General features: G+C 38.1%; 1 protein-coding gene across 4 annotated transcripts in view; it reads left to right on the forward strand.

The window, feature by feature from the left end:
- Positions 1–26,339, forward strand: part of EMCN (endomucin) — a 127,742-nt gene that overhangs the window by 27,339 nt on the left and 74,064 nt on the right. For all 4 annotated transcript variants that reach the window (XM_061419560.1, XM_061419561.1, XM_061419563.1 and 1 more), the window contains exon 2: positions 14,774–14,893. In XM_061419560.1, coding sequence (XP_061275544.1) covers positions 14,774–14,893 — 120 coding nt within the window. The remainder of the gene's footprint in view (positions 1–14,773; positions 14,894–26,339) is intronic.

A 26,339-nucleotide genomic window follows, 5' to 3' on the forward strand; every position in this document is an offset into this window, starting at 1 on the left:
ATGTATTTATTCTGTACTGTTTACTAAATTTGTACATTTTTTGCTTTTGTTGTTTTGTTGTTCACTTTATATTTATTCCTATTAAACTTTGTCCTATAAATGAATAATAATTTATATAGTTATTTTTCAGTGTATATTTCCTTACTATTATCCAAGATCTTAAAAATGTAGCTCAACACACTATCCTTTAAAAACCTGATTTTGATTTTAACTGGATTATGATAGGCTGTATGGCTCCTTTTTTATATACAGTTGATCCTTAAACAACAAAGGTTTGAGTTATGCAGGTTCACGTATATGTGGATTTTTTAAATAGTAAGTACTGTAGTCCTACAAGGCTTCTCACGTGGTGCTAGTGGTAAAGAATCTGCCTGCCAGTGCAGGAGGAGACTTAAGAGATGTGGGTTCGATCCCTGGGTTGGGAAGATTACTTGGAAGAGGGCATGGCAACCCACTCCTGTATTCTTGCCTGGAGAAGCCCATGGAGCCTGGTGCGCTTTAGGCTCACAAAGAGTTAGATACAAATGAAGCAACTTAGCAGGAACGCTTGCATAGTCCTACACAATTGGAGTTCAGTTGAACTGGTGGCTGCAGAACCTCAAATACAGAGGTTACAGAGGAACTTCAGATCAGGAGGGAAGACTATAAATTATGTGCAGACAGTACAAGGGATTAGGACCGCTAACCCTCTCGTTGTTTAAGGATCAGCTGTACAGCATTTTCTCCACATAGGCTTTCGGGACGTTAATGAATTGTTGATCACCTATTCAGTCCTTCGTTTATACCTATATTATCAGTAATGAGCTTTGGGCTCTTTTGACCTTGATTCTTAAAGAAAGATGGGAATAATACATGGTGGCATGAGGTAAAAAAACGAAGGATAAAAATGGAGTCAAGGTTGACTTTCTGTCATATGGAAAAGCTAAAATTTAGTACATTCAAAATAATTTAAGACTTATTTAGTGGCTTTTACAAACTTTCACCGAGAGCAGTATTTCCAGGTACTTGAGATAATTTTAGGCATCAGTGGAATTAAACAACATTAACTCAAATCTCCATGATACTTATAGTTTTCTAGGTGTATGTTTGGTGTTATGTCTTTACTGTCCTGTAACATTCACAAATTTCACTTTTCAATATAAGGAGAGCAGGACTCAAGCATAGAAACATCATAGTCAATGATATCTTTATGGAATATGACTTTTGTCATACTATTTATTTTTATAGTTAAGTTTAAAATGATTTTACTTTAAAGAAAAAGAGTAAAGAAGTAACAGTAGGTAAAGAATACGAATAAACTCATAAAGGTGGCACAGGAGTGAATGAAAGTTTGGACACACTTTCCAAGAGATTGAAACTTAGGAGACTGCTACAGCCAACCATGGCATTTCCTTTTGTCAGTTTCTTTTTCTCCCTTGAAACCTGCTAAAATGGACAAGAGTTTTGAAGATACTTTGATAGTTGGTAAGTGACTCTTCTGAATTTAGCAAAGACATTTCACTTCAACCTTTATCACCCATGAGAATAGGAAGTGTAATACTTTCAAGTGTTACAGAAGTCTCACTGGAAATAATAAAAATGCCAAGAGCATAGAAAATGCCCCACAAATTTTTCCCAGATTTTGAAGTGACCCTATATTAGAAAAAACTCATAAATCCCAGTTTATGAACCATAAATTCAACACTGTTGAATTCACAAAAAAAAGCAGAGGCATGTTTATTAATAGTAATAAAGCATAAAGGAATGATTTCCCAATAAATTTAAACCCAGAAATTTTATTTCAATATGAAATTTCAGTAGTAGATAGTATGTTCAATATAAATACAACCCAAGTTTTACTTTCTTTTTTAGCTAATGATCTATTTAAAGTGATAGATTAATTATAATAGTCTGAAGATTCTGGCTAGTCAGGTAAAACTTAAATTTAGCATATAAAAAACAGCTAATAAGCACCTATTGTCAAGTACAAGTAGCAGGAGATACACAGATGAATGTTAATGTTATCTATTAGAATTGCTTGAAAATTGATTTTTCTGGTATATTTCACGTAATAATTCTAAACTAATTAAAAAATGTTTAGTTATACAGAGCACTGTATTTCTTAAGCATGTTGGATAAAAAACTAATTATATGTTTATAATAATGCAACAATACATCTATTGGTTTTCTTTTATTAATATTGCTGTTAGGAAAGTAAAATTTAATTGTTCTGGCATGAATTCCTCTTTAAAACTGGAAAAAATCAGTTTACAATAAATTCAACTGTAATCTAATGGTAACTTTCATGGTTAGAAAACACTTAATATTGGTGATATCTCAAATCTAAATAATTATCACTGCTGCATTGAAGCGCTTGCTCTATAGCTCCAAAGTCTATTCAAATCCTGCCATATTTGGGAAGCAAACAATTTATAGCCAATTCTGGATTGATTTGCTATAGAACAAATTTACCATTGTCTTCTGCCATAAACATATAATTGTGACTCAGAAAATTTGATTCTGAGTCTAGTAAACAGCACTTAATAAAATGAGAATAATTTTATATAACAAGGATGGCTCCTGGATATATCCACCTTTAATATAAAAACATGCTCAGACTAAAGACTTACTTGCTGCTCTGGGAAAAAGTCCATTGCCTCACATTTCCTCAAATACTTCTGGGTGGAGAGAAGATTAAGTTTCATCTTTATTTCCACCTTCCTGCATCCACTGAATCTTGTCCTCTATTTGGTTCCTTGTGACATTTTCTTCATCTTTGCACTGGCAACAACCAAAATGTAATTCCGCATGCTTTCCTGCATGCCCAGAAAGACCCACTTAACTAGAGTCTTGCTGGATATTTCCAGACTTCATGTGGAGTGCATGCCAGCATGCTGCATGCATAGGTGACTTTATGCGTAGGGAGGGGGGCTTTACAACAGAGAGGTGCAAAGTTAAGGATAAGTTTTAAATACCTCCATTCTTAAAAGGTTTTAGATGCTTCACCTTCTTTCTTGGCCTATTCTCTCTTCTCTTCCTCTAAATCTTCTGCTCTCTCACCCTCAAGGATTAAAAAGAACAAATCATTTCTGCTTTCTTGGAAAAACCAATTAAGTTCTCGCTTACAGCTCTTTCAGTTTTGGGTATCCTTCTGAATTTCCAAAATCACTTCTTACAAGGGGACAGGTGAATATTCGTTCCTGTGCTAGTGCTAAGTCGCTTCAGTCGTGTCTGACTCTTTGTGACCCTATAGACCCATAGCCTGGCAGGCTTCTCTGTCCAGGGGATTCTCCAGGCAAGAATACTGGAGTGGGTTACCATTTCCTCCTTCAGGGGACCTTCTCAACCCAGAGATCGAACCCACCTCCCTTATGTTTCTTGCATTGGCAGGTGGGTTCCTTACTACTGGTGCCACCTGGCAAGCCCAAATAAGATAGAAAACTTTTCCATCCCAGTCTTCATCTTGGCATTTGGGAAAGGAATTTGGAGAGGTTCATTCTTCTTATTAAATTTTAATGATATTGTACAAAAGGGTACTACTTTCAAATTATAAGGCGAATGTGAGTCAACTGAGAAATAAGAATATATGCTTTACTTCTTGCTCTCCTTCTCTTTAAATATGGATGTCCTAATTTCTTCCATTGTCAGCAAAGCAGATACTTCCCAACCAAGCTTTGAAAACATATTCTGTAAACGTGTCTGTTGCCCACTATTAAATAACAAAAATCTGTTGCAGTGTTCAGTGTAAGCTCTCTCTCTTTCCAAAGGCTGCATCTGTCCCACAACATGCAGAGTTATTTTTAAATGTGTTAGATTTAATTAGCCCACTACAAGGGACTCTTTTGATGGCATCCTGAAGGAGTGTTCAAATATTTTTAATTTAGAAAAATATACCATATAAAAGCTAGAAGGCTAGTCTCCAAAACAAGGAAGTAGACACCATGACTTCTTCTCTGTTCTTATAGAAATACATGATGGGCATCTACTGGGCATGTGGTTCCATCCAAGCAAACTGAGCAGTTTTTCCATCTCCAGTGTGGAAAACTGTGGAGAAACAGATTCACAGGAGGAAAGATATGCTTTTATTCTAGCACTTGGAACTGGTACATATTGGAAACAAAGGGCTGTAAATCCCCTGCTCTGTTAAGTCTTTGCTTATTTGTTTCTGATTAAAAGTATGTCACGCGTGTTTAAAGACTGTCCTTCACTATTTGCAGGGAATGAATAAGACAAGGTATCAAATTCTGGCTCAGCTTGTAATCCTATATAAAACCATTAGTCAAATGAACAAGATTATACTGTTATTGATACACCATGATCCACAAAGTAGTGGTCCTCCAATGTTTTGAAAGTAAATCCTTCATTTACATGAAAATTGTGAACTACCTTCCCAATAAGATAATAAATGGCACCCACTAGTTGAGAAAACAGAATGCCGCTAAATATTAGCATGCATGTGTCTGACTCTGCAACCCCATGTATGTGTGCTAAGTTTGCAACCGCAAACATGGCATTGCAGTTCTAAGACTAGCCAACGTAAAGGAAAAGAACATGACAGATGGGATTAGAACATCTGAATATAAACTAGGCTCTAACACCTTCTACTCTGAGTCTTGACAAGTCACAATCAGACCTCGATTTCTTCATCTATAAAATGGAGATAATAGTAGTGTCTGTTCTACTGTTCTATGAAATTGTTAAAATCAAGTGATATGAAAGCAATTATTATTACACATGCTTAATTCTTGGAATGTCTATTATTTAAAGTTGTTTGTCTATTCAAATCATTCTTTTTAGGGCAAGAAAAGATTGTCTTTGAAAAATCAAACAACCTTGATTTTTCTGAAGATAGAAATAAACTTTTGTCCTCTTATTTTACCCCTTAATAACCGAAATTACCATCTCTCAACAGATATAAATTAAAAAGCATTTAAAATCAGCTAGAGAGTTTTTCTTTACATTTAGAGAAGACAAAAGTAAGAGTTAATGAAATAATAAACATGACATCTCAAATTCAGGCAAATATCATTTTCCAGCTTCAAATGCAATATTGTAGACTTCTTACAAACTCAGCTGTCACTAATCGAAAGTAGACATAAACACACATACAGACCTACACATACACTCTGTTGAGAAGTTGTGTAGCTTATTGTATATGAGCTCTGTTCATTCATGTTGGTATTGGTTTTATCTATGTAAAATATTTCATCATTTGCTCTTCTATGTTAAAAAAGAACATTCCAACACAAAGTAATCCAAATATCTATTTCAAATTTTGTCTTTCACTTTTTCACTATTTCCAGGTAGACTAACACCTGAAGGGAAACATATTTTGACCAGGTAACATTTTCAGATTGCATATCGAGTTAGTCATTTTGTCCCTTGTAATACAGAAATCATTTGGGGACTTAGATTTCTCCCAGGTGATGAGTTTATAACTTCATGAAGCCTTTGTATATAACTTCTGAAGTACAAGCCTCCTTCTTGGTATGTAGAAATGCAACTTACATTTTATTATTTGTCATAATGGATATTTGCATTATAATTTAATCTTAGAAGTAATATAATTTTGTAGCTGAAGAAACTCTATTCAGCAGACACTTTTCATAGAGAGGAAACCAAGGCCCAAAGCGGCAAAGTGGCTCACGCAGCGACATCATTAGCTGATGTCACAACTGCAGAGTCCCTGTGTCCTTCTACTTCCCATGGTGTCATTTCTTGCAAGTCGCTCTTCTAAACTAATGTCACCTGCTGGAGGAGAATGTCTAGCGAGACCTTCCCTGTTGCCGAGGAAATGCCAGGAGGGCCTGTATCAAAGACCCAGGATTTCAGGTGGTGACAGTCTAAGCTCAGAGGAAAGCTGGGGGTTTCCGAATCACAGAATCACGGTTCTTCTCTGGAGTCAGAGCAGAGCACGGCAGGAGGAGTCTCGGGACGGTTGTCTTAGAGCCCAGGAGTATGGCCAGGTCACTTCTTTCCCTGAATACTCCCATTCTTATAAATATTAAAATACAACCTTTGCCTTTTTATACCTCAAAGAGCTGACACACCTCAAACCTGGTACAGCATATAAAAAGTCCCCTTATAATAGAGTCTGCAATCATGGAGCCTGATCTTTAAAGAATCGCAGTTGTTTTGTGAAGGAAAAATACCTGCAAACTCCCATAATTTCAAACCTGACACCTGGATGAATGGAGAAAATTTGCCTTGGGAGCCTCCATCCGTTTGTCAGCCAAAGCACCTTGGATCCGCGGGTCCGTTTTGCAGATATTATTGTTTTCTGTTGAAGAAACTCACAAGTGCAATGCTGCCTTCCTGTCCTCCCCAGAGGGGCCAGGTGGCTGAGACACCTGTCCATGCCGGCACCTGCCAGGCCTGGCGCTCCCTCCCCACCTCACAGATGGCTGGCCACCTGAGGAGATTCCTCTGTGGGACAGAGCTCTCGCCCACGTATCTGCATGTTTTCTTCCTGTCAGAGATGAGGTTTTCTTCTTAGCCCCCAAATTCATTCCACCTACGAAAGATAAGCATTCTCAAACCTTTTGCGTTCGCTATAGTATTTTGTTAGCTTTAATAGAAAAAATACTTTAAACTTCAAATCCTTTTTTTTTAAGAGTTCCCACTAGTTCTAATGCTTTCATTTAAAATGAAATTTCCCTGTTTTCCTCTCCCAAAAGATTCTACTTTTAAGTGTGTAATATCCTCCATGCCCCATTGCAGGCCTTATATTGTATAGTCTCTTTTTTACTTGACACTATTGACCTTCCCCTTCTTTTTGAATATCCTAACTTCTTTTTCTGCCGTGAAACAATTTTTATTTTTTCTTTCCTTCTCGTGCAAAATTATCTGATTCCTCTTGAAATCTGTTCCACCAGGAGAAGGATTCTGTTTATCCCAGATACATAGAGACATAGCCTTACTTTGATTTCACTGAACTGGCATACAACAAACTAAACACAGTATTAATTATATAGCACCACTAAAAAATAATTTTATTGATTTATTTCATTATTTTAACGAAGGCCGCACAGGCCTCCATTGCTGTGCGGGCTTTTCTCTAGCTGTGGAGGGCAGGGGCTACTCTTGTTGCGGAACACAGGAGCCAGGGCACACAGGCGTCAGTGGTTGTGACTCCCAGGTTCCAGAGCACAGGCTCGGAAGTTGTGGCACATGGGCTTAGCTACTCCATGGCATGTGGGATTGTCCTGGACCGGGCACTGGACCTGTGTCTCCTGCATTGGCAGGTGAATTCTTTACCACTGAGCCACCTGGGAAGCTCCAGCAACATTTTTATACAGCACCTTGACATAACCTTACAGTTGTTTCATATATGTGTAGCTTGGGTATCAAAATAAAGTCTAAATTCTTCTAGGAAAAAGGTATTTTTAATTTTTCTTAAAATAGACAAATGTTTGTTGAGGTAAAAGTCTCATTGGCTAGTAGCTTACTTATGCACTTCATATAGAAAATATTGAAATTATCAGACCAATGCAGATAGAAGAAATCATCATGTAATAATTGTTTTCTTTAAATTGAGGAAAAAAATTAACTGTATTTCATTTGGTTAGAAGTAGGCCAAAGTGACCTTTGCTGTGTCAAAGGGCAATGTGTTGATATGACACTGATAATTAAAAGGAATCAGTCCCTTATCTTTCATGAAGGTTCTGTTTTGATGAGAATATAGAAAGTGGTATCATATTTCATGTATTTATTGTTGTTATATTAATATACAAATATATTTTACTTATCTATGTATAAATTTGTAATATACTGTATTATATAACTAATATTTTAACATATTTTCATGTGTGAGGGAAAACTGAAATTTTCCACTTAAACTTTGTTAATTCTTTGTTACTTCTTTTCAGACAAAGAAGATATAGGGTACAATATTGAGCAAAAATTATGCTAGCTATTACTGACAAAGTACTATGAAAAGGGACCTTCTCACTATTTATAACATCCAGATTTATGCATTGCCATCACATATAAATATAAGAAGTGGATCTGTATTCATTATAAGCTATAATACATAGTGAAGAAGCATCTGCAAGTGATAAATGAAAATTGACAATCATTTTATTTCAATATATAGTCTGTAAAAGTTTCCAAAAGTCTAAGGGGTGATATTTATAGGAAGTGGCATTGCATGAAGACAATATGAAATAGTAGAAGCAATACATTCTAAGTTATTGAAATACAAAGTTATCTACTTTACCTTCAGTCCCAGAAAGCAATTAATCTAGTTTATTAAGTTATTACCTAATAATGGTATTTTGAAGGTTTATAAAGAAACCATTCTGTTTTCTTAAAGAACTTAAAACCTTCTGAAGTTGTCTTTATGGTTAAAACTGGCTAAGAAAAAATATTTTCTCAAATAATTCAAAGGAAAACTTCAGCAGTGTCTCTGCCACAAGTGCATTCCACATACACAAATAGAATTAGAGAAGGAATTTAACTAATTGGTGCCTTGATCTTTGAAACTCCCTTAAATTCATACATTTTCTAAGCTGTAAAATGTATGGATTCTATTACATTAGGATATTTTTTTAAAGTTTTTTCCAGGTTTCAAGTTGTAGAATTTTAAGTTACCATCATTCAGTGTTTGTGTTGATCCAGAAAAAGCGAGATCAGTCTTTAGTAGTGGATTTTCAGTGGACTTTAGACACAGACTTGGTAGGGGAAAAAGTAGATGGGGAAATAGTTTTGAAACAGAGCAGAACCCTATGGTCCTTACTCCCCCACCCCCACCCCCTCGCCTGCCTTTTGTCTGTGGAAAAACTTTAGCCAAACAATAAGTTTAGTCAGAGAAGTGAGAACATGAAGAAACAAAGGAAAACAGTCCAATAAAATGAAATAATAATAGTTTAGTCATTAAGCATAGTTAAGGACCTCTAGTTCCTCCTCAAGGGCCATAGATAATATTCTGAGCCATATCCTGTGAGCTGTCTTATAGACACTGAAACCCCCACCAGGTAGAAGAAAGTTAATTACATTATGACCAGATTGTAACCATGACATGTGGCAAGAGTGTGGCAAGAGGTGCCACCCTCTGGAGAACTGGCCTCAAAGAAATGAGAACAAACCAACCCTGGAACTGAAGACTAACTGTACTTAAAACAGCCCCGATGACACTGGTCAGACCATAGATGACCAATTTCAAGATGACTGTCAGAGTCAACCATACTGTTTCTGCATGTAGTGCCTTTCTTCCGTCTATAAAAGCGCTTGCCCATTGATTGTCAGTGTGCAGGGAACCGGGGGGTGGTAATCGACCTTTGGACAGGAGTCCACCTTCCCCTCACTGTGGATTGTCAGCATCCGAGATAAAGCAAACTTTCCACCAACCTTGCCTCTTTATTGGCTTTTGAGCGGCAGGCAACTGGACCCCCTTACTTTTGGTTACAGTTGCTCATTATGAGGATGGATGAAATTCTAACTCTCAGAGATTATTTGTGAGTTACCTATAAATGTAATTACAAAACATGTTAAGAAGATTGGAGTCAATGATTTGATCATTTGAAAACAGGAGAAAATAGGATACCTGGTTTCTAGCCATAAACTGAATTCTCAAAGTTCTTATATCATAATTAAAACAGTGATTGTCATTAAAATCCCAATAATACTTCATTCTTTCGTAATGTAGGAAGCTGGTGCTTTGCATCCCTTGCGCTCTCTCAGTGTAAGTGTGTTGGGTAGGGTGGAATGGGGATGGAGCACCATCTGTTTCTCTCAAGAGCAGTACTCTCTGGTTTGGCACAAGTAAAGCCATGAAGCACAGGTCTCCTTGTTAAATTTATCTTTAAACATTTTGGAAGTAAAGAGAGAAAAAATGCTACCTCACCGTGTCCTGTAAAGAGAAAATACTTCAGAAAAAACCATTTCCCTCAATAGTTTAGTATAAGATCAAATCAGACCTAGAATAAATTTACAGATAATAGAGTAAAAGCATAATTGATAGCTATTCATACCCTGGTCAATAAAACTTTAATAGAAGTGTGTATCAGTCACTCAGTCATGTCCAACTTTTTGTGACCTCATGGACGGCAGCTCACCCAGCTCCTCCATCAGTGGGATTCTCCAGGCAAGAATACTGGAGTGGGCTGCCATTTCCTTCTCCATTAATGGTGGTAGTTAGAATAAATCTTTTCCATCATATCAGGAGAGAAAATTTCTATTTGCAATTTTTTTTTAAACTCAGTAAATCTCTTGTTTTTATTTTTCAATTTTAAATACCTTTAAAAGATTAGAAATATCCTTTGAAGCTTTAAGTCTAATATAGAAACATCTTATATGTTTGTTTATTTATATATACATGACAGTATGAATGCTTGTTATTAAAAAGAAAAAGTGAGATATTTTGTCTCTTTCTTCATCCTAAGCACATGGAGTCAAAACATCAGTGTGTCTAGTCACTTCCACACTTTGAGTATGACATCTTGTCAGAGGCAGAAAGAAGGTAGAGGGGAGTGTGGCTTGGCATGAATCCACCACGCCGTGGCCAGAGGTGTGATGGTTAAGAGTATCTTCTCTGGAGTCAAGGGTGTCTGTACTGAAATTCCAACTGTCTTACTTCCCAGGGTGCAATATGAGCAAGCTGCTTACCATGTTTGAGCTTCAGTGTCCTCACCTATAAGATGGTGATCATAAGAGTATGAGCATTGTAGGGTCTTTGTTAGGATTAAATGAGATAATCCACAGAAAGTACTCACATGCTACCTGGAACATAGTGATGCTCCATATTTATATGGGTTATTTGTCAATCCTTGCCAAAAGAAGAAATGCTCTCTGTTGAACAATCTGAAGAACTGGTGATGGAGACAGTAATGAGTGCTGGGAAATCAGTGGCCAAACGTGTAGAAGGAAGAAGACGAGGAAAAGCCTTACATTATATCTCAGTCTTCCTAAATGAACAGTGAAAAAAGAGAGAAACAATAGAATGGGAAAGGTTAGAGATCTCTTCAAGAAAATTGGAGATCCCAAGGGGACATTTCATGCAAGAATGGGCATAATAAAGGACAGAAACCGTAAGGATTGACAGAAGCAGAAGAGATTAAGAAGAGGTAGCAAGGATGCAAAAGAACTATACAGAAGAGGCTTTAATGACCCAGATAACCATGATGGCATAGTCACTCTTCTAGAACTGGACAACTGGAATGTGAGGTCAACCAGCCATGTAATTAAAAGATGCTTGTTCCTTTGAAGGAAAGCTATGACAAACCTTCTGCTGCTTCTAAGTCACTTCAGTCGTGTCCGACTCGGTGCGACCCCATAGACGGCAGCCCACCAGGCTCCCCCATCCCTGGGATTCTCCAGGCAAGAACACTGGAGTGGGTTGCCATTTCCTTTAAAGAGCAGAGATAACATTTTGCCAACAAACCTCCATGTAGTCGAAGCTACGGTTTTTCCAGTAATCACGTATAGGTGTGAGAGTTAGACCATAAAGAAAACGGAGGGCTGAAGAATGGATGCTTTTGAATTGTAGTGCTGGAGAAGATTTTTGACAGGAGATCAAACCAGTCAATCCTAAAGGAAATCAACCCTAAATATTCATTGGAAGAACTGATGATGAAGCTCCAGTACTTTGGCCACCTGATGTGAAGAGCTGACTCATTGGAAAACACCCTGATTCTGGGAAAGACTGAGAGCAGGAAGAGAAGGGGGCAGCAGATGATGAGATGGTTACATAGCATCACCGAGTCAATGGACATGAATTTGAGCAAATTCCAGGGGATAGTGGAGGACAGAGGACCCTAGCATGCAGCAGTCCATGGGTTCACAAAGAGTCACTCAGTGACTTAACAGCAGCAAATCTCTCAATCTTACTATGTTAATTATGTGGTAGAAATTTGTGGCTAGAAATTTCCCTACTAGTTAGCTTCAAACTATACATGTGAACTTACTGATTTCACACGACGACTTCAAGAGGGCCAACGACATTGGTAAACACAGAAATGGGAGCTTTTAGTTCAAGTTCAACTAGTGGCTTCTCATTCTCTGCCCTCCTCATTTCCCAATCATGTTTTCTACAGTTGAATTTCCTTTTGGTCTCTTCCCATTGTTCCAAACAGACTTGTAGGTAAAGTCCCATGTCTGTGGGTTGGTATTCACAATCCTTTATAATCTGGTCTCCAGAATTTTACCAGATACATCCACCAAGTCTTCTCATAGCAATAGCAGTTCAGCCAAACAAACCTCTTTGCATGCCCTCAAATCCCTCTCATTCCCCCATTTCACACCTTCACTCATGTTCTTTCCTCTTTCTTTGTGAACATGTTACTCACTCTTCAAGCTCCAGCCCCTGTCAACTCTCTCATGAAGTATTCCTTACTCATGCCAGAAGAGTAGTCATCTTCTATAAATTCTTGCCTCAATTTTTCTTGTCCCAGAGTTTTCCAATTTTTAGCTGGAATCACTGTAAGAAATACATTTTGCACTGGCACACATTTCATCCAGACATACACCACACACACACACACACACACACACACACACACATACACACACACTCCTAAGCAAAAGCTTCATGAAACAATACTTACTCTCATTATTTACAAAACTACTCTAATGTTGTCTCTTTTCTCTTTCATTTGGGGGAAAAGCTCTGACTGCAATGCATTTATCTTTAACTGTTTAATAACCCAAAGTTTGAGAAACACTGTTATACACATCTCAAACAGAGTATTCTTTGTAATTTATTGTGTACAGATATACTCCCTACCATATTAAAATCTCCTTAAGTGTGATACTGTTTGGTACAACATAAAGTCTTTCACTGTCTTTAACTATGCTTTTCATATTGGCTACCAGTGTGTGCAGAAGCAAAAAGGAAAGAAGGAAGGAAAGAATGAAGTAAGGAAGAGAAAAAAGAAATATGAAAAATATCTCTGGAGTTGTAGATTATACTCAGAAATTAAGGTTGTTTTTTATTTAGCAAGTCAAAGAGAGAAATCATTCAAGCTATTTACAGATGAAATTCCTACCCAAGTAGTATATGCTTCTGTGAATAACTTCTTCTTCAATCTCAATTTAAACTTAGAAATTAGTATTATATCATGGACTCTAGGGCAAAAAGAAAGATAGCAAAAACAAAATGACTAATTAATAGAGCAAAGGTAACTTCATATGTGCTGTGTTCCTTTTATCTGCTAGATATTGCAAGGTAGGAGGGAAGGGTAGTAAGACCAAGGGTGTGAATGTATCTCCAGAGGTGAAAAAAGCTTTGATTCGGTTTCGGTAAAGCCTGTGAAAAGGCAATGCTGTTGTTCCTGTGTGTACAGAGCATGTCAGTATATGCTCAACATGTCAAGCAATTTCTGTGAGCTCTTTGTAAACAAAGTCAGAGCTAAGCACTAACACTCCCAAGCCCCTCCAATCTATAAAACGAAACAGGAAGAACACTCTTATCTTGTGACATCTCAAATATTACTTTTCACTGACTTTCAAGATTATTGTTTTTTCCTCAAATTCAAAGAGGAAAATTTTGAATGAAATTTAAATTTGACGAGTTATACGAAGGACATGCATTTACTGTAATGACATACCCAATTTGACTGGAGTTTGAACAAAAGTTTTTGTTATTCAGAGTCCACCCTCTTATCAACATGCATTTCTCTGACTCTATATACAACTGACCTTTGAACAACATGTGTTTGAACTACTTGGATCCACTTGTATGACTGTATGTTTGTGTGTATGTGTGCTCACTCGTGTCTGACTCTGTGACCCCATGGACTGTAGCCCCACCAGGGTCCTCTGCACATGGGATTTTCCAGGCAAGAATACTGGAGTGGGTTGCCATTTCCCTCTCCAGGACATCTTCCCAACCCAGGGATCAAACTCGCACCTCTTGTGTCTCCTTCATTGGCAGGCAGATTATTTACCACTGCACCACCTGGGAAACACCATATGCTTTTATAAATGTTAAAAAATTACAGTAATATTGTGTGAAACAAATCTTTCCATAGATCACTGAGAAGCTCTACATGCTTCACTTTAAAAAATAATATTGCAATGGATGTTTTAAGAGTTATTGTAAGACAGTGACTTTCTATTGCCAAAAATAATTATTAAAAATAAATATATAATATATATAACATTGTATTGTCTTCACTTCTGTGCTTTTGATTATTACAGTTGAGAGAAATAAATGATTTTAAAAGGCAGATTTATGGTGGCTCTATTGCCAAGAATTTAGGCTTGTAGCAATTGTTGAATTTTTTAATCTATTGTCTACTAATATATTCCAAATAGACAATAAATTTACATATATAGTTAGACACACACACATCTATCTATCTATATCTATATACGTATATACAGAGAGAGAGAGAAAAAAGGGGGAGAGGAGAGAAAGAAAGGAGAATGCTATGTTCCAGGTAGAAATGAATTACTACTGAGATTTTTTAGTATTTAGTAACAATAACTTGCTATAAAAACACTTGGTGAACACTGCCCAGAGAGTATTTGTTTAATTATTTCACTTGACAATGTTACTTTAGTTGGCTTAATTAAGTGTCAAACTTACACACGTATTCCTCACTGGTTTTGTAAGATATTATTTTCTTTCAGAACAACAGACTGCTCCTGCAATCATCTTAAAAATTCATGCCATTGGTGAGAAGCTGATGGAGTGAATGAATGAATAATGAACTCAAGGTTGAATTCTTTTACAATTAGAAAATTAATTCCAAAACCATACATACAATTTATTTTGTTTAAATATACTAGAATGTTTCTCAGCAAAATAAATGTAAATTTTAATGAAACTACTTTAACACAATTTTTTTTTCAGACACCTCAGCAACAACCACTCCACTATCAACAACTTCGGAAATAAATACAACTCCACCAACAAGAGATACAAGAACATCACCAAATGATAAGAATTCAACAGGTGAACTATCTATTGAAGGTAGGATTAATTTTTCATGAAATTTACTCTAACTTTAACAATAAAATTATCACTCATATAATTTAATCATAGGAAAATTATTTGGGAATCTTTTATCTTTGGTATGAAAGTCTGGGTTATTCCCCTATTTCAAAATGTATGTGTTATTTTGGATTGAATACAGAGCCCTGAGATCATAGTGGACTTCTTTTTTTGAATCACTTTTTGTTTGAGAATGGTCTTATTGTGAGGGTTATACATACAAAGTTTATTTTTAGAAAAGAAAAATTATCATTTCTCAGTCACAAAAATATCTTTCTAACTATTCCAGTTCCCCACGTAAGCAGCACAGCTAACATGGTGGAACTGTATTAATAAGAGACTGATTGTATTAGTTACATTGGGATGATAATTGATATAATCAGTAAATTTCAGTAGCAGTGTCATCATTATGGTTACTGGACTGAGTGACACCTGTATCATGTTTTATGGCTCTTGGTATTAAAGAAAATTACCTTATCATCCATGAAAAATAAAATGAGCCATTAGGATCATTCAGTTAAAAACTCAAGAGATCATTAACACAGCACATAATGCATTGTCTATCCTGAAGAAAACATAAAATGAGGCATATCATTTGGGTCCAGGAAACAGTGGAGCAGGGGAAATAGAAATGTTTGTTGATTACCTATGGGCAGAAATATAGTTAGCATGCTAAGGTAACAGAAAGACCTAAAAATCATGTACCCTAATAAACGGAAATCTCCACTGCTGTCTTTCTTGCCCTCATATTCCTCGTTTAACTTCCATTCTAAGACATACGGAAGATTGACAAGGGCTAGTTCACTGGACTTGAATGTGATGGTGATACTCAAGAGAAAAGGGGTATTATGAATATAGTTCGTTGTATCCAAACTGTCTAATTCTAATGTGAAACCAAACCAACCCTTAGAACTTCTTTACTGAACCAAGAGAAAGTATTACATTACACATTGAGGGCAGCACAGGGGATTTATTCTCAAAATGTGGTACAATCTGCATTACCAACAAAGGGAAACTCCAAATGACAGTCAGGTAGCCAGGGACCATGAGGCCTTCAACCAACACTCCACAGTCTGAATTATTTCATTTTTTTATTTTAATTTTTACAAAGCATCTCTCTCTCTCTCTCCATATATATAGATGTGTATATTTTTATATAAAGATATATATATATAATAAAATATAATATTATATATATATACATGCTGCTGCTAAGTCACTTCAGTCGTGTCCGACTCTGTGCGACCCCATAGATGGCAGCCCACCAGGCTCCCCCGTCCCTGGGATTCTCCAGGCAAGAGTACTGGAGTGGGGTGCCATTTCCTTCTCCAATGCAGAAAAATGAAAAGTGAAAATGAAGTCGCTCAGTCATGTCTGACTCTTAGCGACCCCATGGACTACAGCCTACCAGGCTCCTCCATCCATGGGATTTTCCAGGCAAGAGTACTGGAGTGGGGTGCCATTGCCTTCTCCGATATATATATATATATAAAATCTCTATCTCCCTTCAATCTCTCTGAGTTGCCAAATGAGTCCTTGGCTTAAAATTGTTTGATTTTGATTAAACATATTACTTTTGCAAGCAACAGTGTGAAAACATTAGTCACTCAGTCATATCCAACTCTGCAATGCCATGGACTGTACCCTGCCAGGTTCCTCTGTCCATGGAATTCTCCAGGCTAGAATACTGGAGTGGGTAGCCATTCCCTTCTCCAGGGGATCTTCCTGACCCAGGGATCAAACCTGCATCTCTCACACTGCAGACAGATTCTTTACCATCTGAGTCACCAGGAAAGCCCCTGTAATCAATAATATCCCCCCAAAGAACCAGGAAACAGAGAAGATAAGTGCAGATGTTGCATAAAGTCCCAAAGAGTTAAAGTTCCACAGTTTTTCTGTTAACTACTTGGAACATATGCTTTCTAAGTGGGAAGATCCCTAGCCTGCCTACAATGGTCTATGATGAATAACACTGTCTAAATAATATGTAAGTGATCATGGTAAGTGATCATGAAAGGGTGGAGGTGGAGGTTTCACTGAAAGAATCCAGAATTGTAATTTGTGATACCAAGAATACACCTTACCTTTTTCACTTGAAAGGGAAATTCTATACCTACTCATGTGAAACATAATGGGGGAGACCTTTACATCAACTTTACCTTTGGTGGCTCCTGTCGAGGGACACTTGATAGAACAGTTGAAATCATGTGTACACACACACACACACACACACACACACACACACATTTCTCCTATTTCCTTTTGAGGGACATTTTTCAGATGCTTACTCCTTGGAAGAAAAGTTATGACCAACCTAGATAGCATATTCAAAAGCAGAGACATTACTTTGCCAACAAAGGTCCATCTAGTAAAGGCTATGGTTTTTCCAGTGATCGTGTATGGATATGAGAGTTGGACTGTGAAGAAATCTGAGCGCCAAAGAATTGATGCTTTTGAACTGTGGTTTTGGAGAAGACTCTTGAGAGTCCCTTGGACTGCAAGAACATCCAACCAGTCCATTCTGAAGGAGATCAGCCCTGGAATTTCTTTGGAAGGAATGATGCTGAAGCTGAAACTCCAGTACTTTGGCCACCCCATGCGAAGAGTTGACTCATTGGAAAAGACTCTGATGCTGGGAGGGATTGGGGGCAGGAGGAGAAGGGGACGACAGAGGATGAGATGGCTGGATGGCATCACTGACTCAATGGACATGAGTCTGAGTGAACTCTGGGAGTTGGTGATGGACAGGGAGGCCTGGCGTGCTGGGATTCATGGGGTTGCAAAGAGTCGGACACGACTGAGCGACTGAACTGAACTGAACTGAACTGATTACCCATGTAATAAAAACTAAACTAATCTGTCTGTTTTTCAAAAGTTGTCCAAGTAAGTTTTAAATTATTCACATCCAATTATAAAAATGGTAATAGACTAGAATAGTTTTACTTTTTTAAAAAATTTTTATTATAAAGATGTCCATATGTACCCACAAATAAAGAATACTGTAATTCATCTCTCAGAATCAATAATCATCAAGCTTTTACCCCATTTGCTTCATTTTTCTTTTTCTTTCTCCTTCTTTCCATCCTCCCACCTTCTTTCCCTCTTCCCTGCTTTGTACCTCCCTCATCCTTCCTTCCTGCTTCTTTTCTTCCATTATTCCCTCTCTCTCTCTCTTTGTATTTTGCTTTTGGATATTTTGAAGGCAATTCAGACTGTATGCCATTTTACCTCTGCACACCAAGAGTGCATCACAAAAAATAAGAACATTTATTACAAAGCTACAGTGGAAAATCCATGGATGGAGGAGCCTGGGTAGGCTGCAGTCCATGGGGTCGCTAAGAGTCAGACACAACTGAGTGACTTCACTTTCACTTTTTACTTTCATGCATTGGAGAAGGAAATGGCAACCCACTCCAGTGTTCTTGCCTGGAGAATCCCAGGGACGGGGAGCCTGGTGGGCTGCCATCTATGGGGTCACACAGAGTCGGACATGACTGAAGCGACTTAGCAGCAGCAGCAGCAACAGTGTCATCAAATTTCCCAAATTAATAGTAATGAATTAGTATCATTTGAAATCCATTTCAAAGGGCTTTAATGGTTAAAATCTAATAGAACAGTGGGAGAAAAAAGAAAATGAGTACATTCTGGGGTCTCTGAAGAAACCAGCTGAAAGAATGATGGTGGAGAAGAGATGAAAAAGGAAAGACAGATTCTGCTGTCCACAAACTACTGGGATCCAGGATGAGAAACAGAAAGTCTGGCATGGTGGAAGAGATGGGTGAAGACATTGGGCAGCTGGGGATCCACTGCAGTTGAAGGAAAATGAGGGAACAAGAGTGGAGAAGAGAAAGGAACTCCTTCTTATCTGATTTACTTGATCACCACTTGTATATTAAGGGCATAAGTTAGTTGGACTTAATATATTGATACTGCCTGTGTTCCTAAAAACAATGTACTTAGTACACAGATGAAGAACAGACATTGGAAGGACTGATGCTGAAGCTGAAGCACCAATACTTTGGCCACCTGATGTGAAGAGCCAACTCATTGGAAAAGACTCTGATGCTGGGAAAGATTGAAGGCAAATGGAGCAGGGGGCGGCAGAGGATGAGATGGTTAGATAGCATCCCTGACTCAGTGGACATCAATTTGAGCAAACTTTGGTAACTAGGGGAGGACAGAGAAGCCTGGCGTACTACAGTCCATGAAGTCTCAAAGAGCGGGACACAACTTAGTGACTGAACAACAACAAAGAAGACCATGGAAAATTGGCCTCAAATTCTCATATTCTGACCAGTGTATCAGGATATACGGCTTTCTCTTTTCAGGCTTGTGAGGGGTTTTATATGTTATCTCATTCTTCAAAGTAACCACTTTTAAATTATATAATAGTACCATAAAAAGTATATCTATAGTGAAATCATTTTTATTCCCCATTCCTCATGGCCACCAAGATCATTTTAGACATAAAGGATTTACCAAAAAATACACCTTGGAGAAACATTTTTATTTTCATTTTAAGTTGTCCCAATCAGATATTCTTCTTAAAGGTCAAAAGATAGTTGATTCAAGTGTTCACATTTATCTAAAATACATACATTTTCTTCCTTATGACAATGGCAGAAATTCTAACATCAGAAAAATGGAAAATGCACAGCCAAGATAGGAATCCTTGCTGTGAAGTAGTCAAGGTGGCACAGGTGCTGATAGAGCTTTGCCCAGAGCAGGCTTGTTTTCAGAAGTTTACTCAATTAGAGAGATGGGATTTGATCTATTTCTCGATGTGTATCACATGCTCTGCCCATTTTACTCAAAGGCCAAATGGCCAGGGTTAAAATCAACATTTGGTCAACACTGAATATCATCATTATAAAAGGAAATTTTAAAAATAAACCTGCAATTTCATTATTAAAATGTAACTATTATTCAACATTTTAAAAACACTTTATAGTAAGATATTTTAACAAGCTGAATCATAATGCAGAATAAAAATTCTCAGCACAGATACTTCAAGTTTTTGATACTAAATAAACATTCAATTTCAATTGAGGTCAGTAGAGAGACCAGGGATTTGGGGCCATTTCTTCCCTATAGGAGGCCAGTTGTGGTGGTGTTTAAGACGCACTTATGCTCCAGAAACAAAAATAAAACTATAAAGAAGACTTTTAAAAGGCATTCTTGTAAATTTTCTTGTATGATTAACGGGGAAAAAAATAGGCTTGGGGACCACATTTTTCTCCATATCTTTCCCTTTTATCCATTGTCTTTGTATTCTTTGTGAAGTTTGAATTTAACTTGAACTACTTGGGATATCTCTGTTACTTTTTTTTTTTTTCCTTTTTATAAAATTTCAAAGTAGTAAAGGTGACATTTTGCTTGTAGTTTATCTTCACAAGTTATGACATGTTCCAAAATTAGACACTTTCTTGAAACACTTGTGTTCTAAATAGACTTAAACACAACTCTAAAAGGTTATTTTGGAAAATATTATGAATGATAGTTTACTAAACCACTTTTCACGGAGTAGAATTATATTCTTATGATTTAATCTTTTGTAAACATTTGTTGACTCAAAATAATATATCCCTAAAAGATATATATAGCTATGCATGTTAAGTCATTTCAGTCGTGTCTGACTCTTTGCTACCTTGTGGACTGTAGCTGACCAGGCTCCTCTGTCCATGGAATTCTCCAGGCAAGAATACTGGAGTGGGTTGCCACGTCTTCCTCTAGGGGTATCTTCCAGGAAATCTTCCTGACCCAGGGATCAAACCCATGTCTCCTGCGTCTTCTGCACTGCAGGCAGATTCTTTACCCACTGAGCCATCTGGGAAGCCCCAAATATAGATATAATCTCTTAATGTTCATATTAAATTCAGTCTATTTCTTTGGTTAACTATTATATAGTATTATTAGTTTTGTGCATATAATTGACAGACATAACAATCCTCATTAGATATTGCAGCACTTTAATTTTGCAATAATAAAGATGCATCTGTATTTCAGAATTTTAACATTCTTAGCACATGAAAAAAATTTTACTAAAATGCTTACCCATATTTGAAAATGAATATTTATACATTAATAATAAATCTAAAGTACACTAAGCCTTTTATATCAAGCATATTGTTACAGTGACTGTATATAGAGATCATCAGCATCATCACAAGATCACTGTTCACACACAAGTCCCGGGAACATCAGAAATGTACAACCACTTAACTCTTCTATTTTCTAAAGACCAAGATGAAACAGAAGCCAAATAGATTTCTGATGAATACTTGAGCCAAAGCTCAAATTTGTTCCATCTCTTCCCACTATCAAACACGATAGGTATAAAAGAAAAAGATCCAGAACTTCAGAAACTCAAAGATGATACACATTTTTTCTATTTACCATTGTGTGTCCTAATTATTTTCTGTAATCATCTCTGTGTCTTCAATTTTCAAGCAGTAAATGAAATATATGCCAATAAAACATAATGACACAATGATAATCATTGTGTAAAAATTAATTATAGGAGTTTACAGATTCCTTTATTATTTATGGTAAGAATTTAATTAAGGTTATTAATGGTACCAAGAATAGGGATGAAGTGAAAACAAAGGCACTGTGTTTGGCTGGAGGGGACACTTAATTTATATTTTTAACATCTTTACCTTAAAAAGCACACAAACAAGAAATCTTTACCTTAAGGTATTGGGATCATGTGAGTGGACAATGCAAAAATCTCAAATCTAACTTTCAGCAATAACATTTCTGTTGTTGGTTTCTTCTTTTACAGTTATAACCACATATTGAGTGTAGAAAAATCTTAGATAGTCTCAATTGCTCTCCACATTATAATGCACAGAATCTGCCGATTACAGTCACTTTCCATTGCTGCTGCTGCTAAGTCTCTTCAGTCGTGTCCGATTCTGTGCCACCCCAGAGACGGCAGCCCACCAGGCTCCCCTGTCCCTGGGATTCTCCAGGCAAGAACACTGGAGTGGGTTGCCATTGCCTACTCCAATGCATGAAAGTGAAAAGTGAAAGTGAAGTCACTCAGTCATGTCCGACTCTTCACGACCCCGTGGACTGCAACCTACCAGGCTCCTCTGTCCATGGGGTTTTCCAGGCAAGAGTACTGGAGTGGGGTGCCAGGGCCTTCTCTGTTTCCGTTGCTTGAATAACCTGTATTCCCTAATAAACAGTGAAGAAAGAGGAGTAAGCAATAAACCAAACTTTCAGCACCTGCTTAGAGGTGTTTGTCCTCAGCAACCCTCCAAAGATCTTATCTTCCTCTTATGGTTCCCTCCTGTATTCCAATATTCAGCTCCAGCCAGCTTACCTTTGAAAACTTTCCCTGGACCAGGGTTTTAAAGTATCATGTAACCTGTGCAGAGCTAAATAGTTTCTCCCTCAAACACATCACGCATATGTATATAAGAACCAAGATTTTATAAATGTCACATAGTAAAAGTAGAGCCTGTGCCCTATTCGCAAAAGGACATTCTAACATGCTTTAAGAAAAAAGGGAATGCTATTATGAGTAGTGAATCAGTCAGTTGTGTTCACTACTTAAAGGAGATCTTTATCCTTCGGTTGGTCCCTCTATCCTGTATGAGTGCCATCTTCCCTGAAACAGCGTTTACTACATGCCTACTCTGTGCCAGGAATTTTTCTTCATGGTAACATAAGCGACAAAGATGACTAAGAGCCAGCTGGAGCATGTGGTGGCTGCAGGGAGTGGGAGGAGGAGCAGGGAAAAAAAACCGAAATGACTAAGACTTAGATACTGCCCTCCAAAGCCTTGGAGATGGCCTTGAACACAGTGGGAATTCAACATTTCATAAATGAAAAAAAATTAATTACAAGAGTTTGCAGATTCCTTTATTATTTATGGTTATTAGAAGTTTCAGAGTCATAACTAAGTCAATAAAATTAAATGTTATTTTGGAGAAAAAAATCATATTACTCCTAGGTCCTATTGACCAAGTAGTTTTTCTCACTAGGAAAAATAAAATGATTTTAAAGCATTTACTTTTACAACTTTTTTGCATGTTTCAACATACCCAGGTAACAATCTGCAATAGAAATCTGCTTTGGAGGCCTGTTATACAAAAATGTGTGTGAAATGTGTGTGTGTGTGTGTTTACTGGGCCACCTAAGCATTCAGTAATTATATTCCTTAAGGAGGACAAAAATGGGAAATGGAAAAAGTAAAGCTACACAAAAGTTTCAGTTCAGTTCAGTTGCTCAGTCGTGTCCAACTTTTTGTGACCCCATGGTCTGCAGCATGCCAGGCTTCCCTGTCCATCAACAACTCCTGGAGCTTACTCAAACTCATGTACATTGAGTCGGTGATGCCATCCAACCATCTCATCCTCTGTCGTCCTCTTCTCCTCCTGCCTTCAATCTTTCCTAGCATCAGGGTCTTTTCCAAGGAGTCAGTTCTTTGCATCAGGTGGCCAAAGTATTGGAGTTTCAGCTCCAGCATCAGTCCTTCCAATGAATATTCAGGACTGATTTCTTTTAGGATGGACTGGTTGGATCTCCTTGCAGTCCAAGGGACTCTCAAGAGTCTTCTCCAACACTACAGTTCAAAAGCATCAATTCTTCAGTGCTCAGCTTTCTTTATAGTCCAACTTTTACATCCATACACGACCACTGGAAAAACCATAGTTTTGACTAGACGGACCTTTGTTGGCAAAGTAATATCTCTGCTTTTTAATATGCTGTCTATATTGGTCATAGATTTTCTTCCAAGGAGGAAGCGTCTTTTAATTTCATGGCTGCAACACCATCTGCAGTGATTTTGGAGCCCCAAATAATAGTCTCACGGTGTTTCCACTGCTTCCCCATCTATTTGCCATGAAGTGATGGGACCGGATGCCATGATCTTAGTTTTCTGAATGTTGAGTTTTAAGCCAACTTTTTCACTCTCCTCTTTCACTTTCACCAAGAGGTTCTTTAGTTCTTCTTCACTTTCTGCCATAAGGGTAGTGCAGCTGCTTATCTGAGGTTACTGATAGTTCTCCCGGCAATCTTGATTCCAGTTGTGCTTCCTCCAGCCCAGCGTTTCTCATGATGTACTCTGCATATAAGTTAAATAAGCAGGGTGACAATATACAGCCTTGATGTACTCCTTTTCTGATTTGGAACCAGTCTGTTGTTCTACGTCCAGTTCTAACTGTTCCTTCCTGACCTGCATACAGATTTCTCAGGAGGCAGGTAAGGTGGTCTGGTATTCCCATCTCTTGAAGAATTTTTCATAGTTTGTTGTGACTCACACATCCAAAGGCTTTGGTATAATCAATAAAGCAGAAGTAGATGTTTTTCTGGAACTCTCTTTCTTTTTCTATGATCCAATGGATGTTGGCAATTTGATCTCTGGTTTCTCTGCCTTTTCTAAATCCAGCTTGAATGTCTGAAAGTAGTCGGTTCACATACTGTTGAAGCCTGGCTTGGAGAATTTTGATCATTACTTTGCTAGCATGTGAGATAAGTGAGTGCAATTGTGTGGTATTTTGAACATTCTTTGGCATGGCCTTTCTTTGGGATTGGAATGAAAACTGACCTTTTCCAGTCCTATGGCCACTGCTGTTTTCCAAATTTGCTGGCATATTGAGTGCAACACTGTCACAGCATCATCTTTTAGGATTTGAAATAGCTCAACTGGAATTCCATCACCTCCACTAGCTTTGTTTGTAGTGATGCTCCCTAAGGCCCACTTGACTACACATTCCAGGATGTCTGGCTCTAGGTGAGTGATCACACCATCATTATCTGGGTTGTGAATATCTTTTTTGTATAGTTCTGTGTATTTCTTGCCACCTCTTCTTTTATCTTCTGCTTCTGCCTTGAGGAGATACCTCAGGTCCAAGGGCAAAGGAAAAGCTCCAGCAAGATGGTAGGAGTGGTGAAACCGTGATTAGAATCAAACCCCATACCCACCAGAGATGCTCAGAAGGCTCAAACAAACATTGTGCGCACCAGGACCCACACCCCACAGAGACTGAGACAACTGTGTTTGAATGTCTCCTGCAGAGGTACGGGTCAGCAGAGGACTGTTGCAGGGGCAGGGGCTCTGGGTGCAGCAGACCTGGGTGTGGCATAAGCCCTCTTGGAGGAGGCCACCATTAACCCCACCGTAGAGCTGCCAGAACTTACACAGGACTGGAGAAACAGATTCTTGGAGGACACAAACCTTGTGCGCACCAGGACCCAGGAGAAAGGAGCAGTGACCCTACAAGAGACTGACCCAGACTTGCCTATGAGTGTCCAGGAGTCTCCAGTGGTGGCGTGGGTCGGCAGTGGCCTGCTGCAGGGCTGGGGGCACTGAGCGTAGCAATGCATTCATGGGACCTTTTGAAGGAGGTTGCCATTATCACCTCCACCATAGTTTGGCCCAAGGTAAATAACAGGGAGGGAACACAGCCCCACCCATCAACAGAAAATTCGATTAAAGATTTACTGAGCATGGCCCCGCCCATCAGAACAAGACCCAGTTACCCCTCAGTCAGTCTCTGCCTTCAGGAAGCTTCCATAAGCCTCTTACCCTTCTCCATCAAAGGGCAGGCAGACTGAAAACCACAATCACAGAAAACTAATCAATCTGATCACATGGACCATTTCCTTGTCTAACTCAGTGAAACTATGAGCCATGCCATGTAGGGCCACCCAAGATGAACGGGTCATGGTGGAGAGGTCTGACAAAACGTGATCCACTGTAGAAGGGAATGGCAAACCACTTCAGTAGTCTTGCCTTGAGAACCTCATTAACAGTAAGAAAAGGCAAAAAGATAGAACACTGAATGATGAATGCCCCAGGTTGGTAGGTGCCCAATATGCTACTAGAGATCAGTGGAGAAATAACTCCAGAAAGAATGAAGAGAGAGCCAAAGCAAAAACAACACACAGTTGTGGATGTGACTGGTGATGGAAGTAAAGTTCAATGCTGTAAAGAACAATATTGCATAGGAATTTGGAATGTTAGATCAAGGCAAATTGGAAGTGGTCAAATAGGAGATAGCAAGACTGAGCATCGACATTTTAGGAATAAGTGAACTAAAATGGACTGGAATGGGTGAATTTAACTCAGATAACCATTTTATCTACCACTGTGGGCAAGAATCCCTTAGAAGAAGTTGAGTAGCCCTCATAATCAACAAAAGAGTCAGAAATGCAGTACTTGGATGCAATCTCAAAAACGACAGAATGATCTCTGTTTGTTTCCAAGGCAAACCATCCAATATCACAGTAATCCAAGTCTATGCTCTGACCACTAATGCTGAAGAAGCTGAAGTTGAACGGTTCTATGAAGACCTACAAGAACTTCTAGAAATAACACCCCCCCAAAAATGTCCTTTTCATTATAGAAGACTGGAATGCAAAAGTAGGAAGTCAAGAAATATCTGGAGTAACAGGTAAATTTGGCTTTGGA

This window comes from Bos javanicus, chromosome 6 (assembly GCF_032452875.1).
Source record: "Bos javanicus breed banteng chromosome 6, ARS-OSU_banteng_1.0, whole genome shotgun sequence".
In the NCBI taxonomy this organism is placed as follows: Eukaryota; Metazoa; Chordata; class Mammalia; order Artiodactyla; family Bovidae; genus Bos; species Bos javanicus.